General features: G+C 42.4%; 1 protein-coding gene across 2 annotated transcripts in view; it reads right to left on the bottom strand.

Moving 5' to 3' along the window:
- Positions 1-17,573, bottom strand: part of kcnip1a (Kv channel interacting protein 1 a) — a 24,381-nt gene extending 6,808 nt beyond the window's left edge. Inside the window, exon 1 of one of the 2 annotated variants that reach the window (XM_027009653.3) lies at positions 17,279-17,573. In XM_027009653.3, coding sequence (XP_026865454.2) covers positions 17,279-17,336 — 58 coding nt within the window. In that variant the 5' untranslated portion in view covers positions 17,337-17,573. Of the gene's footprint in view, positions 1-8,474; positions 8,673-17,278 lie in introns of those variants that run through there. The other variant, XM_027009652.3, reaches the window with a different exon arrangement.
- Between the last annotated feature and the right edge of the window lie 353 nt (positions 17,574-17,926).

Here is a 17,926-nt window from a genome sequence, read left to right as displayed (position 1 = left end):
TTTGGGTCAAAATATACAGTACATTGGCTTCATCAGGAACTTGACAAACTACATAACATGCAGCCATCATTTAGCATGTAAGCCGTCATTTCATACACACTCACCCCCCACCCACGCACACCTTGGAGACTTTGGGTCATATATGTACCACATGTGCTGTATATGTAAATGCATATATAATAGGTGTAATCTATTTTCCAAGTCTCTGTAGCCAAACATTTTCTTTCCTTTTTAGTTTTAAATTTTTTAAAAATGCCATAAAAAGCATTTCATTCTGTTATTTTATTATTTATAATCAAAACAATCTTGTCCGCAAAATGTACATTAAACAAACATACATGAATAATACAAACATATTGAAAACACAGTAAAACATATCAAGATATGCAAACATATAAAATGTCATGTTGAATAATATACAAAGAAACACACAAAGATTTATTTGTCTTAATAAGGAACTAAACCATATATAACCAAAGTATAACAGTTTTTTCATATACTTTATTTTATATGTTGTATACTATTATATAACACATATCTGAGTATGTCTATTGCAGCATGCTTTAGTTTCAAGAAATGGGTGTTTATGCATGACAAAGTAAAAGATTTAAGAGATTGTGTGTGTGAGGGTGTGTGTGTGTTCATTAACTCACCCTCAGAATTTATCAGTCCAATAATGTATAGGAGTTTGAGAACCCCACAGAGCATCAGTACGATGACTAGCGTGTGTAAGCTGTCCACATCTCCATCATCCATCTCACAGTCCGACCTTCTGCCTGTCCCTCTACTTCCTTTTCCATCAGTTCTGAGTGCTTCTCTCGTCTTTAAACTCTACAACAGCCACTGATACCACCCACCCATCCATCTCTCTCTCTCTCTCTCTCTCTCTCTTTTCCATCTTTACTCCCTGGGGGTCATCTTTCTCTTTTCTCTGACCTTGTTCACCACAAGAGACCTGACACATGCTCTTTAAGCTTTTTTTTTCTTTTTACGATGCAGTAATCAGTGTGTGTGTGTGTGTGTGTGTGTGTGTGTGTGGATGTATATGGGTGGGTGTATTTGTATGTTTCACACTTTCACATTCCCAGGTAAAACTGCAGCCCCAGGTAAGTTCTCAATTCAGTTAGGACTTAGAAAACTACTCACCTCTTGTGTGTGTGCTAATGAGAGAGTTAAAAACAGCCGAAGGGACAATTGTGAACTTTTTCAACTTGGGGAATCTATGGGGGTTCTAAATTATTTAGTATGTCATCTTGTGTGTGTGTGTGTGTGTGTGTGTGTGTGTGTGTGTGTGTGTGTGTGTGTATGTGCACAACTGTATTCCACATGCAAAAAAACCCATGCAAATATTTTTATATATGTGAGAAAAAAAGTTATTGTTCTTTCTCTTGTTTTCAGCAATATATATTTTGCTATTATTGTAACTATTATTACAGTGACACCTTGGTAAAGTACATTACAATTATTCACATACATATCATGGAAAAAATGCAGACCCATGTGCACATACACAAACACAGAAGCAGACATTATTGAAAGATAAAGTGTTATAGTTTTTGTCCTATTGTACAAGTCTTTTCACGTAGTTCACTTTTTTTTTTTTTTTTTTTTTTTTTTTGCCAAAAGAAGATAACATTTTAAACCTGCTAGGTTAGCAGAAGCAATGAAGCAGTAGTAAATGTTACAGCAATATTGACCACTAGATGGAGACAAATAACTATAATTGCACTCCAAACATTTCCATAAATGCACCCTAAGCAATCTGTGATTGTATTAGAGCTATCTCTAGAGTTGATAGTCCAAGAGTGCAGTAAACACTGGCATCTCAGTCAACTCTGAATGAATGTTTGTGTGTGTGTGGCGGGGGGGTGAGTGTCCATAATATGCAGAAAAGCTTGCTAATTGAAGGCCCTTGTTGCTGAATGAACAAAATTAAATGGGTTAGGCTAGAGCAATTCCTGAGTCCATGTTTGTAGCAACTCTAGCCAAGGCCACAGCTGAATTCTAGACATACAGTTATAACCTGGTTGTGCTTTTTCCAGTTTTTCCCTTTAACTGTATTTCCCATAACACTTACATCTCTGCTTCAGTGTATTTAGCAGATCCTTTTTATATGGGGTAGTTGACAACCAACCTTACAAGCTTAGTATTAAAAACACTCCTCTTCAAAATACTTTGATAAACTAAAGTTATTACCAGCACTGAAAGTATGGTATACGTTTTATGAATGTAAACAGCTAGTAATCATTTACCATCATTGGGGTTTGGCTATTAATTAGAAAAGGCTAGAGTAATTGTTTTAGTTTAATCTATTTATCACACAATGGTTTCTTTGAACACCCAATTAGGAGTGTTCAAACTATCATCTATAAATAGATCAACCGCAATTGGTCATCTGAGTAAAGTTTCTGTTACATCATACCTCTACTAGAAGTGAATCCTTCATATCATACATCATATAATGAATATATTCCCAGAGGGGTATAATATGTTAATCCTCCATCTCTTCTCACTTCACTGTTTCTCTAGCAGTACTTACAGTGATCTCAGTAATGTTTCTATTGTCCTTATTTTTCATAATCCAAACTACCTATAATCTATTCATTACAGTAGAGAGCCCATTCAAACTGGAGCCTCAACATTGTGTTCTCATTCTCTCATTCTCTTTCTCTCTCTCTCTCTCTCTCTCTCTCTCTCTCTCTCTCTCTCTCTCTCTCTCTCTCTCTCTCTGTCTCTGTCTCTGTCTCTCCCAGTTTGTCTCATGAATAAACAAAAAATTAACACAAAGTTTTAATTTTTAAGATGATGGTTATTATTATTATTATTATTATTATTATTATTATTATTATTATTATAGATATCTGAATTTTTACTGGCATATTTCAGATTAACACTACCAATGAATACTGTAGCCACTGTGAAATCACACACACACACACACACACACACACGCACGTATACACCTGCTCACATTTGTGCGTCTGCACCTAATTACCACTTGGATCACATCATGCTTGCAGTGTGAAATCAGTTACATGGTGTTGTACTGGGAACTGGGAATCAGCTCCTTCTGGCAACCATTCAGCTAAGCGTGAGAGAAGCAGATGAGAAAAGCAGATACACATAGAGGAATGTGTTTTCAAAATGCTCTCAATGTTTTCAGTTCTGATAACAGTCTTGAAGATCTGGGATTTCAATTTGCTTTTTTTCCTTATTTTATGTCTAAAGAAGTATAAAGACAGAGCTGAGCATACTGATGGAACAGTAAAACATTTATTATAGTTATACAGACTGAATCCTGTGCAGATCCAGTTAGAAATGATAGAGCTGCATGTCATAGTGCCCTATTACCAAAGAAATCTCCATTTATGCCCAGATAGGGAACCTCCACTAACATGCACATCCACTCACCTCCACTGACATGCACATCCACTCACCCCCACTAACATGCACATCCACTCACCTCCACTAACATGCACATCCACTCACCTCCACTGACATGCACATCCACTCACCTCCACTGACATGCACATCCACTCACCTCCACTGACATGCACATCCACTCACCTCCACTGACATGCACATCCACTCACCCCCACTAACATGCACATACACTCACCTCCACTAACATGCACATCCACTCACCTCCACTGACATGCACATCCACTCACCTCCACTGACATGCACATCCACTCACCTCCACTGACATGCACATCCACTCACCTCCACTGACATGCACATCCACTCACCTCCACTGACATGCACATCCACTCACCTCCACTGACATGCACATCCACTCACCCCCACTCACATGCACATCCACTCACCCCCACTGACATGCACATCCACTCACCTCCACTAACATGCACATCCACTCACCTCCACTCACATGCACATCCACTCACCCCCACTGACATGCACATACACTCACCTCCACTAACATGCACATCCACTCACCCCTGTAGCTGTGTGGAAGGAAGTGAATTCCACAGTGCCAGACTATCTCTCTACAAGCTCACTTACACACACACCATCAACAAAAAGCTGTCCAACAACCCTAACTACCCCCCCCACACACACACACACACACACACACACCATCAGCAAAAAGCTGTCCAACAGCCCTAACTACCCACCCACACTTACACACACACCATCAACAAAAAGCTGTCCAACAGCCCTAACTACCCACCTACACACACACACACACACCATCAACAAAAAGCTGTCCAACAGCCCTAACTACCCACCCACACACACACACACAATAGCCCATTTAGTCTGTCCTACAAAAAGGACTTAATAAGCACTTTCATAAGAATGAATTCAAGTCCTTATCTATCAAGAGCAGGAGAGCAAGAGAGAGGATAAAACGCAAAGAGAGCAAAGCAAGGAGGCTCTGAATGAGAAGAGAAGAGAAGAGAAGAGAAGAGAAGAGAAGAGAAGAGAAGAGAAGAGAAGAGATGAGAGAAGAAGAGAAGAGAAGAGAAGAGAAGAGACAAGATGAGAAGAGAAGAGAAGAGAAGAGAAGAGAAGAGACGAGAAGAGAAGAGAAGAGAAGAGAAGAGAAGAGATGAGAGAAGAAGAGAAGAGAAGAGAAGAGAAGAGAAGAGAAGAGAAGAGAAGAGAAGAGACAAGATGAGAAGAGAAGAGAAGAGAAGAGAAGAGAAGAGAAGAGAAGAGAAGCGATGAGACAAGATGAGAAGAGAATAACTGCATAATAGCATATATAGGGAGAGAATGAGGCAATACATAGTGTGAGAAAGAGAGCATGTGTTTGTGTGTATAAAAAGGAGAAAGAGTTTGCATGATGGAGCAAAAGAGTTTGTGTGAGGGAGAGGGAGTGAAATAGAGAGAAAGATTAAGCTGTAGCTGGCGGCATAGAGTGGGCTGTGATTGAAGATGTGAAATATACACTAGAGAAAAAAGTCATGCACACACGCATACACATACATATACAAACATACACACACACACACACACACACACACACACACACAAACACCCACACTCAGACTTCCATACACACTCGTGTTTTGCAAACATTAAAAGATAAGAAAAAACTTACGGAACAAACAAAGCCTGGAGCAACTGACCGCCACAAAAAACACAAGCCCAACCCACCTGCTACAACCTTGGAAATGTGCACGATGGCCTGGAAACACACACACCAAATGCAGGAAGAATCCAAAATACCTCCACCCAGCTAAGCAGTGTGGTGGTGCAGAGGGGTGTAGTGCCTCCGATCCCCTATACCCTCTGCAGAGTGTTAACAGGCACAGCGGTCCAAGCCTGTTCATTAGTGTGGGCCTGACCAAGTGGCCCTCACACACTGCAGCCTTCCATGAGACACCATCAGAAACATCAGACACCACACCCTCTGAGTCCAGCATCCCCCCGGCGCCCCAACACATCAGACACATCAGACACCACACCCTCTGAGTCCAGCATCCCCCCGGCGCCCCAACACATCAGACACATCAGACACCACACCCTCTGAGTCCAGCATCCCCCTGGCGCCCCAACACATCAGACACATCAGACACCACACCCTCTGATTCCAGCATCCCCCGTCGCCCCAACACATCAGACACATCAGATACCACACCCTCTGAGTCCAGCATCCCCCCGGCGCCCCAACACATCAGACACATCAGACACCACACCCTCTGAGTCCAGCATCCCCCTGGCGCCCCAACACATCAGACACATCAGACACCACACCCTCTGAGTCCAGCATCCCCCGTCGCCCCAACACATCAGACACATCAGATACCACACCCTCTGAGTTTAGCATCCCTCTGTCGCCCCAACACATCAGACACATCAGACACCACACCCTCTGAGTCCAGCATCCCTCTGTCGCCCCAACAAATCAGACACATCAGACACCACACCCTCTGAGTCCAGCATCCCCCCGGCGCCCCAACACATCAGACACATCAGACACCACACCCTCTGAGTCCAGCATCCCCCTGGCGCCCCAACACATCAGACACATCAGACACCACACCCTCTGAGTCCAGCATCCCCCGTTGCCCCAACACATCAGACACATCAGACACCACACCCTCTGAGTCCAGCATCCCTCTGTCGCCCCAACACATCAGACACATCAGATACCACACCCTCTGAGTCCAGCATCTCCCCCGTTGCCCCAACACATCACTGCTTCCATCGTCTTCCAAGTGGCAACCTGCGGTTACTGCCACAACACCTTGTGATTTGATCAGAAATAATCGGCTGTTGCCATGGAGACCTGGCCGGATCGATGCACGAGGAGGAGTGGCCGTGGGAATATTCAGGCCACTCTTGCCTTGTTTGGGTCTCAGTGACCAGGCACAGACAGTGACATTTGTTGACTAGGTGCTTGGTTTTCGCCAGTGAGCAAAGCTAATGTGTGCTGCTAAAATCAGCCCCCAGTCATTTTTCACTGTGGACAAAAGTCTAACACAGGCCTGATCAGACTGGGCAAAGCTAGATGTGCTTTATTACAAACTACATAATAACCAGATATACAGAAGGGCTTGATGAAATGGACCCCTCTTTGATCTCTGACTTTAGAGTGAAAAGCTAAAATGGTCATGGTACATATAACAACATGCCTTCTCTACGAAAACACTGGTCTCACCTATGAACCGGAACTTTTCCACTGACATAGTGCTTGTGCTATTCTGGGCCCATCTATTGGCTGGTCCAAAGCTAAGTAACCTGTGATACAAGCAGCCAAAGGGTGGAGCCTTCCTGTCACTCATAGAGTATTTCAATTAATCTGCCAATATTTCGATTGCCAATAAACATACCGAAATATTTCAGTGTAATAACTGTACACATTCATAACATAAAAATAATAATCTATAATATCCCTCGGTACCACATAGAAATGCAGAAATAGTTACTTCTCTGTAGTTAGATATACTCTGAAAGCACGAGCTAAATGTGTCAAAGAATGTTGAAGCCTGTCGGCTTCTTTTTCCAAGTTAGAGAATTACCATGTTCAAATATATAACCATTCCCTTCTCAGACCAGTGGAAATGTGGCCCATTCATGTAAGATTATAGTCCCTGGGAACCAACACCACCTCCAGCATGAGCACGGACACTTTACAGATTAGTAAGGCATCAAAGACAAATCGGATCAGGGAGGTTTCTTGAAGTGTACCCAAGCCCAGGACTCACATGCTCCATTTTAAATCTCCAGTACTGAGTGGAGCGTGACACCCTCGACCAGAACCACACCACGGCCAGGCTGGTCTCCTTCCAGCCCTCCTCAACCCTACAGGGCAGTCGGCTTTTCTTAATTCTCAATCACCAACCTACATCCCATCTTTTACATGAAGGTGAAAAGCAGAGAGAGAGAGAAAGAGAGAGAGATAGAGAGAGAGACAAGATGGAGAAACTGAATATAGAGATGGTTACATGTAGGCTTGTTGCTTGTTTTTGTTTTTCTCTTTCTGCGCCTCCCCAGGTATGTCTGCATTGCTTTGCCAAGGAGAGCCATTAACCAATCAGGACCCATGCTGGTGTGATTATGGGTGGAGCTAAAAGCTTTAAGAGAAAACCAAGATGGCTGGACAGGGAGAGCCTACTGCAGCATGATGACACAACTGTGCTTTCCTTCTTGAGCTTTAGACAGGTAAGAGAGGTGCGTCCACATGTTTTGTACCGCATAGAAATCTGCTCTGTGTAGTTCAATAGGTCAGAGGGTGGGGCATATGTTTTGCTGGGGTTTTTTCCCCCTTTCTTTAACCTCATTCATAGTTTCTTCCATACACGTTTAATACAACAGGCTCAATGCTTTTCCTTGTCTGTTCCATTCTTTTCTCCCTTCACAAGTGGGGTCATAACAGAGCAACAGGTGACTTTTCTGTCTTGTATCTGGTATCTGTTACCCCTCTCTCCCCATTTTTATCTATCTGATTTTTCATGTACCTTTTTAATATCAGAGACAACAGTCAAGATATCTCACAACAGTCACACAGTCAATACCACATGCACGCACATGAGTGCGCACACATGCACAAACACTCCAACACTGCGATATGCACATTGCCATGACAACAGCGCTTCCAAGGTAACAGGCAGGAAGCGAGTGAGTGTGTGAGTAGAGTGATAAATACCCAAAGCATATGTACTTCAGACATCACACACACGCACTCTCAGCGAGACACATGTTCCTTCACTGACTATAACAAATGTGTGAGCACCTACATAAAAGCGAGGGCTATTCAACAGATGGCAGACATCAAATGAGTTCGGCATATACAAACAAGAGCTTCAAGAGGTCTACTTGTTGCATGAGCCTGGCCAAAATGCAAAGTCTCATAACAGCGAAAGAACACATGTGCACGCCAGCCCCTTTCTGTGTTCTGTATGTCTGTACATGTTCTTGTCTGTTCATGATATCTGCTGATATCTGCACTAGAGCAGATGTTTATCTGTGTATATTTGTGCGCATATATGCGTGTGTCCTACCTCTTGATGGTCTCCTCTGTTTGGTCTGCATGGTCAATGTGCCAACCACTGCACCCATGTTGTCACCGTGGAAACAAGCGTGTCTGAGTGGATGGAACGCCGTCACATGTACTTCACTCACTCGCTCTCGCTCTCGCTCGCTCTCGCTCTCACTCTCTCCCTCCGTTTTTCCCTCATGCTTTCTCTGTGCCAGATGACTCTTCGTCACTAGGCTCTCCTCTTCTTCCTCAGTCTAAGATGCTAGACCCTTCCGCCCCCTCCTCATCCCCCCTTCTCCTTCATGCTGAGTGTTGGCGTCATGCAGAGTGAATCAGTTTCAGAGAGCCACTTCACACACACACACACACACACACACACACACACACAAACACACACACACACACAACTTATACAAACATACAAATATAACACTTATATAGAACACGACTGAAGAACAGGAGCAGAACAGAGTGTTTGGGAAAATGTGGAGGGTGTGGAAAGAATGCAAAAAATATATAGCATTGTTTTGCTTTCCATCCAGGGTACAATAACATGGTGACTGGCAAAATGGAATATGATTTTGGTTTGTTGTTTTGCATAGAAGTATTAAATAAACTATTTCAGATATTTTCATTTATTAAATCAAAAGAAAAGTCTAATTTAATAATACACTTAATGATAAACATGACTAGTTTAACTAGTAACTAGTTATTACATCTAAAAATGATAAATTACTTCAGTGAAGATACTATACTTACTTCAGATGTATTGTTGGGCAAGCCAGTTTCATTAAACTCAGTTAATCATTTTATATTTGGCAAATTGGATGCAAGTTTCAACTTTCAAGTTGACACTCCTTCTGCTGTTGCTGATCAAAAGATACAATAAACAGCTTATTATCAAATGGCTCATAAATCAAACAGACTTATACAGTATAAAAAAAGTATAATTTTCAAAACACATCCTCATCCTGGCACATCTAAATCTAGATTGGCACATCATAATCTAGATGAGCCAAGATCTTACATAAACACCACTGTGTGATCGGTTCTACAACAAACGAAGCAGCTCTTCGTCCTCCCTGACTTCTGAACCATGATCCATGGCTTCTGCCGCTCTGTTGTGACCCTCATTCAATCGCACCGTTCCTTCACACGCCTCTGGCTCTCCGACTCAGCTGAAGGGGACGTATTCCCGCAGACACCGAGGGAGCGGTTGAGCTCTTCCACTGGGCTCTCTGCCTTTCGGGATGCTTCAGGCTGCCTTTAATCTGCTCATTGACTTTATTGCAATAGCTCCTCATTAATGATTCAGAGCAGTCCGATTAGAATTCTCCATAAAACATGAAAAATGTAATAAAATGTGTCTGTGAGCACTGACCTATGGAATCCTGGAATAAAATGGTTCCACTACACAACAAAGCATTTGGGAGAGTAGTGTGTGAAAATAACGCTTTGTTATGCCAGTATCTGAATGTTGGATATGAAGGAAGGGGGAACCTCACCCATTAATCTTTCTTTTAAAATCCAGATAGTCATCTGAGTCCAGCACCTGTGTATGTGATGTATATGTATCATAGTCCTAGTACTGGATCAAGAGGCAATGTAAACAACAACAACAACAACAACAACAACAACAACAAAAGAGAGGGAATGGGATGGGAGTGGGATGTGATGTCCCTGAGTGGGATGGAAAAGCTATAGTTCTGTTACAAGGTGGTGTGGATGCAGAATGAATGACAGTAATAGACAAAAGGAGAGAGGAGGGAGAAACGACGAGGGCAATGAATCAGACTACATCTTCTCTTCAGAAGCAAGATGAAGGGATGAGTGTGTGTGTGTGTGTGTGTGTGTGTGTGTGTGTGTGTGTGTGTGTGTGTGTGTGTGTGTGTGTGTGTGAGTGTGTGTGTGTGTGTGTGTGTGTGTGTGTGTGTGTGTGTGTGTGTGTGTGTGCAGGATGTATTGCGCTCTTGTAGATCCTTCTGGCCTTCTAGACTTTTCTCATCTTTATTATCTTTTTATCTGTCCCTCTCTCACATTGCCTGTGATGAATGAGGCTGGTAATCTGTTATTATTAGATTCTCATTCATTATGTTCTATCTCTCTCTCTCTCTCTCTCTCTATATATATATATATATATATATATATATATATATATATATATATATATATATATATATATATATTATAATTGAAGTATTCTGATGTAATGTACACACAGTAAATTATTGCATTTCCATTGCAGTATTGAAGCCAGTTGATTGGCTTGTTGATATGCCAAGTCATGTCATGTCTTCCAGGTGCCATTGTTCTTTCCTAAAAGGACTCCAAGCCTTTTCCACACCACATACTACAGTGACTTCAGGACACCAGAGGATTTTCTGTCTTAAGGAATCCCTGAGGCAGCTACAGGACACACAACGCCAGAGGAAATGAGTGCCATGTGTGAGCTGGTGCTGTGGCATCACAGATCAGCGTGACATCCCAGGGGATCTGATGGTGGCATCACGGAAGCTGCTGATCTCTGGCTGCTAAAGAAGAAAGAGGTGGCCCTCCTGAAGACACGGAGCTGCATGCAAGGAGCCCTGGATGCCATCCACTGGGAGGTGGCGCTCCTGGCAGTGACGTCCCCATGCCCAGCTGTTTACACCACCCTACACCATCTAACGGCTGTGCCCGTCGATGTCATCCGAGCAGCCTCCAGCAAGCAGAGGCAGGGTGAGGCAGGGTGAGGCAGGGTGAGGCAGGGTGAGGCAGGGGCCTGAGCGTGAGTGGCAGTTTTGCTGGCAGTGACAACAAGGATATAGAAAGCGAGGCACCAGCCTACCTGTTGGCCCAACAGTGGTGGCTGTCAGGAGCATTCAGTAAAGGTCACCCCCAGAGGACGAGGACAGCTGGGAGCACAGCTCACCGCGCACTGCGGCATACGCAGTGATGTTGCTCCTGCCATGCACAGGTACTGTCTCGTGCTGGACCTGCTCCCAGTGGACAAGGCCAAGGTCACCGGTTCCTGGATCGGCATCCACTCCCACACTCATGTCAGCCAGCCAGCACTACCCGATACAGATCAGCTAGGTGATGTGACTCCCTGATGCGTTAGAATGGCAAATTGCAGCTGTCAACACCCCATGGGGAGAGCAGAGGAGGGAGCTGGTGTGTCACTCCCACTGCACAAAATAACCCCACAGCTATACCCACATCCCGGAGGTGCCGCAGACCAGCTCAGTCACTGGAAGGCGGCTATTTATCACCGCTGTAATAATATGCGCAGAGTCTGCTTTTTATTGATATCTGCATCCAATACTTCCCCATGCTACCATGCTATTATTTAGAGTATATTGCCTATTTACCTTAGAGTCTCCAGAAAATACATGCATAATTTCACACACACACACACACACACACACACACACACACACACACACACACACACACGCCACAAGAGTTTGTCTCAGCTGTCTACATAAAGTGAGTAGTCTCACCAATGTCAAATCAACAACCACAGGAACTACACTTTTTTTTCAAAGCTGCACTAAACAAAGTCATCAATAAATACCCTTCAGTTTCATCAGTACAGTTCAGCTTCATCAGTGTGGTTCAGTTTCATTAGCACCCTTCAGCTTCATCAGTGCGGTTCAGCTTCATTAGCACCCTTCGGTTCAGCTTCATTAATACCCTTCAGCTTCATCAGTACCCTTCAGCCAAGGTGCTGCCAGAATAGAGCTGAAGGCTGAAACATTACTATGACTTTCAGATGGTCCATTATGGCTTTGGGAAACTGACTGCTTTATTACTATTACATTAATGAAATAGGAAAAAGGAATTACAGAGATGGATAGAGGCCAAGCAGAATTAAATCTCTTGTTAGCAGCACATCTGAGGCTGATGAAAGTAAAATATTAATTACTGAAAAAGTTCATTCAAAAAGAAAACTGACAAGACAATAAATCTCTCTCTCTCCCTCTCTGTGCAGGTATGTCAAATTCAAATGCATGCACACACAAACACACACACACACACACACACACACACACACACACACATGTTCACTGTCCTAATCCTGAAGCCAAATCTGAGCCTGCAGTAGGGGGCAAGAATCTTGCCATGTGGAGACTTGCAAAATGACCTCTCAGGCTGCTATTTTGGAGAATTGACTATGCATGTGGCTGCTAGACTGATAGCGCTTTACTGGAACTTCAAACTGGTGTTGGTTATCCTCCTTAGTCCAGTACTAAAGTCCAGTACTCTTTACAGCAGCATACTGACAAATTGCTTCACTGTGCTGATGCAAATGAATGAACGATCCTCTCCCAACACACTGAACAATAGATTTTTAGTCCAATATTCAAAAGCCTTTCCCCTGGAAAACTAACCCTTATCCATATGAATTTGCCATTCACACCTTCAGTATAAAATTGTTAAACACCAGCAGTGGGTGATTATAGGGACAGGTCACAGAGGCTAATGCCAATGTCCTGCAACAACGGGCATGCAGACCTGTCTGCAAAGGGTCAATGTGACTTCTGTCAAAACAAGAACGCACCTGATTCCACTGGCAGGAGTTGGTCTGTTCGGTTGGCTAGGCGTGTCAGGTGAGCTCCTGTTCGGAACGAAAAGATACAGCCTGGCTTTTCCCAGATAAAACTGCCTCTTGCTGAATTACAGTGACAAGAAGTGTTCAACCAAGAAGTGACCAGAGACAAAATAGAGACAACATAGAGACAAAGAGTGAACAATAATAATTCGATATAACTGATCCATTCTGAACTACGGTAGATAGACTCCTCATGGTGAATAGTGTGCTATTGAAGAAAGAAATTATAGTGTCATGTTATTGCACACTTCAAAGAGAGCATGACCTGGAAAATGTATCACAAAGAGAAATACAAAGCAGCTAATTTAAATTGCAATAAGACAATTTGAAACAAAAATTAACAGAAATGAATAATATGACATCAGTAATACAATTAACTAAATATTATAACCTCTCATGTCATGCTTTCATGTTTATTCATCTTTGGCAATACTATTTCTGATACACTGTCATGAAGTCTTCCATCTGGGAGACTACACTTCACTCTTGGCCATGTCTAGGTTCTCTTCTACTTATCCCAGGCATGCGCCATGCCTTACTCCTGTTCTTCAGCTCATGCATTAACTGGCTCCCTGTGAAGTCTTGCCATAGGATTGCACAATATTTTATCCGAGTTCTGCATGCCTGGCTTTCTGCAGGGCAGGTTTAGATTGGGATTACAGATTACACAGTTTTGGACCAATCAGATCTTAGATTCTTGAGCGTAACCAATTTAACTTGTCCTCCGTTCCTTGAAACTCCCATGCATTTATTTTATTCAAATTTGACATAGGCGCTTTGCAATAATCTTTAGAGATCATCATATATCTAGACAGATGTTGACCCCCCAAGACTGGCTCAGTCTGCTACCTCATCCCACCTTTAATTTCCTGTAAATCATCTGCTCCTAACTTGGTTTACAGTTTAATTATATCTTTCTATTTAGTTTTTCTCTTCTAGGGTGACAACTAAAGAATAATTATGACATCATCAGTTAGTGCCATTGAATTATACAATCAATTAACACTGGGACCATGAAACTACAGTTCAAAGTCATTTAAACTGCTATCAAGCCCAAAGATGAGAACATGATTTGGCAGACTATGTCCCTACTATCACAGTTTCAAAGCAGAGTTAGATCCTACCCATCCTCAAGCTCAGCATAGCCACAGCAAAGGGCAGACATAAAAGGGGCTGGTTACCAAAAGAGAAAAGAGAATATGCGAAATATGATCTTGCAACATAAATGCACTTTCTTCTTTACACTGTAAAAATGTAAACACTTACAAAAAAATTCACATTAAAATTAAGAAATCTTAAACAAGTCTTTCTTGAAGAAGGGCCAAAGCTAACGTCACCTAAATATGCATCGGCATGGCATGAGATACGTAAATATTTACTAAAATGGCATGAGATGCAGTGGGTGACAGCCTTTCCTTCCTGCCCTTCTTACTCATGCATGTGTGACAGCCCCCTGACACACACCAATTTTCTTCATTTAATAAAGTTTAGAAAATTTGTTATTTTAACACCATGTTAAAGTCCTAATTGGTTGGTGTCATTTATGATGTTGTATTTTGGTATTATTTTCACAGATGACGCTTATTAATGCTCTATAATCCCCAGCCTCATCATCATCATCATCATCATCATCATCATCACCATCATCACCATCATCATCATCACCATCACCATTATCACCATCATCACCATCATCATCATCAACATTGCTGCTACTAATATTTCTAATGAACATGTTTAACCATGTCATTTTTTCCAGATGCTGCTTTGGCAATATTCGACTGCACTCAGTCCGAGAGAAATATAAAATAATATGTTTTGTAGTCATTTTTTAGTGTATATGAAACTATGCATTTTTTGTGTATCTGTGTGAAGTGACTGGAGCCTGTTTTGATTAATGTAATTTTCAATCTCTCCTCTCCTCTCCTCTCCTCTCCTCACTCACTGTATTATACAGGCTAATAAAAAAAACTCAGGTTATTATCACTACACCCCCCCCCCCCCCCCCCAAGGACAGATCATCTCCCTCTTTCTCTCTCAAAGCTTTAGAGTCACTCTGCTTTCCAACAAATACTTCTGTGTCATTTCGTTTGTCTAGATTTCTCTCTTCCTCGCCTCTCCAACCTCTCCCTCCTCTCTCTCTTACTCTCACTCTTTCTGTATTGATCTGATTTCTTCCCCCTCTCCCTCTCTGTTCTAAAGCTGGGCACCCTGACGGACAGCCCCCACACCATTTAGAACTATGTGTCCTTATGTAATGAATGAATCAGACATGCCTCATGTACAACATGGTGGCTGGCTGCTAGCTTCACAGCTTTCCAAATCTCATTTGCAGTTCTTACGATCGTCAAAAGAGGGAGCTCGAGAGAGAGAGAGAGAGAGAGAGAGAGAGAGAGAGAGAGAGAGAGAGAGAGAGAGAGAGAGAGAGAGAGGCGGAGAAGAGAAAGAGAGAGAGAGAGAGAGAGAGAGAGAAAGAGAGAGAGAGAGAGAGAGAGCAACACAGAGAGAAAGGAGAAAGAAAGAGAGAGTTGAATTGTTTAAACAGTTTTATCAACAGCCCATAAAAACAATGCTTCCTTAACTCTTTATGCCCCTCCCCCTTCCTCTCTCCTGCCCTTACCTTTATGAATCATCTTTGTTCATTCTTCCCATCAGCACTTCTCTAACTAGCTCACACAGCCACTCAGCCCAGGACGCTCAGTGGATAGCGACTGTGTCTGGTGTACACAAGTCATCTACCCTCCCATACACAAACATCCACACGGTCACATATCTTATTGACTGACTCAAGACGAGATACATTATGAAACCAATGAATTTCCTCAGTAACAATTTTTCTGAATAACCACAAAGACAAAGACAAGCGTGGCTATATGGTGAGTGTGCTCTTTTTAAAAAGACTGAACCATTTCATCTGAATGTTTTTAAGCACATTGGAAGTTGAAACGGACTCGTTAACTGCCTTCATACTAAAGACATCAGGTAATGCCATTATTAGAATTTGTATACGATTACAAATGGGAAACAAACCTTTTATAAGGGTATGGGTGGAAAAGACAGAATTTCTACCCTTTAAAAATGGCCTTTATTCTTCTCTGACTGTCATGCTTCTATGTATAATTTGAGTGCACTGGATTTCTTTTCTCAGGCAATGGGAGGGAGATGTTGAATGGGCAATTAAATGTCCATTTCAACAGACTGGAATTAAATTATGTCAGCTTTTGGGGGAAAAAAAGCAAAAAATAAATAAATAAGTAAATATATATATATAATGTAATATATAATGCACTGTTATAAGAAACTGAACGTTCAGAGGGATTTTTAATGGTAGAAAACCACATGCAAACATGCAACAAGAGTAGGTTATTGGAGACTATGAAAAGAAATGGAAGGAGGCTAATATCATATATTTTAAACACACACACTCAGTGCAGGTGATTTAGTGTTAAACAACAGAGCAGTGAAATACCATAACCTTTTATAGTCACAGCGCATAGTATATTTACACAAACTCATCCAACAGCTATGAGGCGAGATTTACTGTGAATGAATATGATGTACTCACATATGTATGTACACACTCTCTCCTATTTTACACGTAACGAACATCCCTAAAGAATACAAACAGTAAGAACTTTTGATGTAGACACAGACTCACCACCTACTCTTTATCAACACATACCGTATACCTACAATCGCCAGCCACTTTATCATATACACCATGTGCAGTTTGTCAGCATTCTTCTATCTCATTTATCATCGGTCATTTTCTGACCACACGACCACTGCTGACATTATCTAGGTGGTGGACCACTCTCAGCACGGCAGTGACACTGTGTTTGGTGTAGTGGCATGGCAATCTCAGTGCTATGTTGAAAGTGATCTGCATAAAATCCAGCCAACAGTGGCGGTGTGGACAGAATATAACCACTGATGAAGTGTGCCTGACAACAGACTGTGTTCTCCAACTGTACACCTACCTGCGGTGTTGGTGTTAAATAATTCTGTTGATTAATTTAATCTAAAAAAGTGAATGCATTCTAAATAAGCCAACTCATGCACACCAACACTTATAACGTGATTTGCTATACTTACACACTATCATAGGAAATATCATATGAGACATAAACCATATGCCCAAGTCATGTGAAAGAAAACACTCCCACACACACACACACACACGGGTTTACTCTCAGCTGGCTTGGCTGGAGCGTTAGGAAAGCCGCTCTTACCTTTGCAATAGTCCACCTGTTTGCTCTGCATCGAAAAAGTCCCCATGGCGAGCCCCATGCCTGCTGTCTACAGTCTCTGACACGCCTGTCGGAGGAGCGTGCGTTGCCTTTGTGTGTGCGTGCGTCTATTCTCTGAATTTCCCCTGTCTACCAGGAGCCACCTGAGATTCACCTCTTAGCCTGCGACTGTGTGTGCTTTGTGTGTGAGTGCGTCTGTATGGAGAATGTGTGAGTGCTGTCTGCTACAGCTCTACATCATTCCTTAACTGTCCTCTTTTCTCTCGCTCCCTCTCTCTCTCCGTTCCCTGCCACTCTTTTTTTCTATCCCCTTCCCTTGCTCTACCATCCTCCTTTCCTCTCGGAGTATCTCTCTCTCTTACGTCCTCATCCTTATATGCATATAAATCTCTGTGTCACTCGAAATCTCTCCCTTTTTATTAGAAGAAATCACACCCTCAAGTTGGAGAGAAGAAGACGAGCAATCAGACACAGAGACGTACAGACAGAAAGACTGATGGTCAGGCAGATGAAATATGTTCTGAAGCTCGATGAATCAAGAGTACTCTGTCATATAAATATGAAGTGAGTGGTCTGTGAGCAAGTATGCACGAGCCACAGTCATTTTTGTAAAAGAGCACATAATGAGTT

Source organism: Electrophorus electricus, chromosome 4, assembly GCF_041902795.1.
Source record: "Electrophorus electricus isolate QZ-2024a chromosome 4, ASM4190279v1, whole genome shotgun sequence".
NCBI classification, from domain to species: Eukaryota; Metazoa; Chordata; class Actinopteri; order Gymnotiformes; family Gymnotidae; genus Electrophorus; species Electrophorus electricus.
Note: the sequence above shows the minus strand (reverse complement) of the source record. Positions and strands in the feature narration are given on the sequence as shown.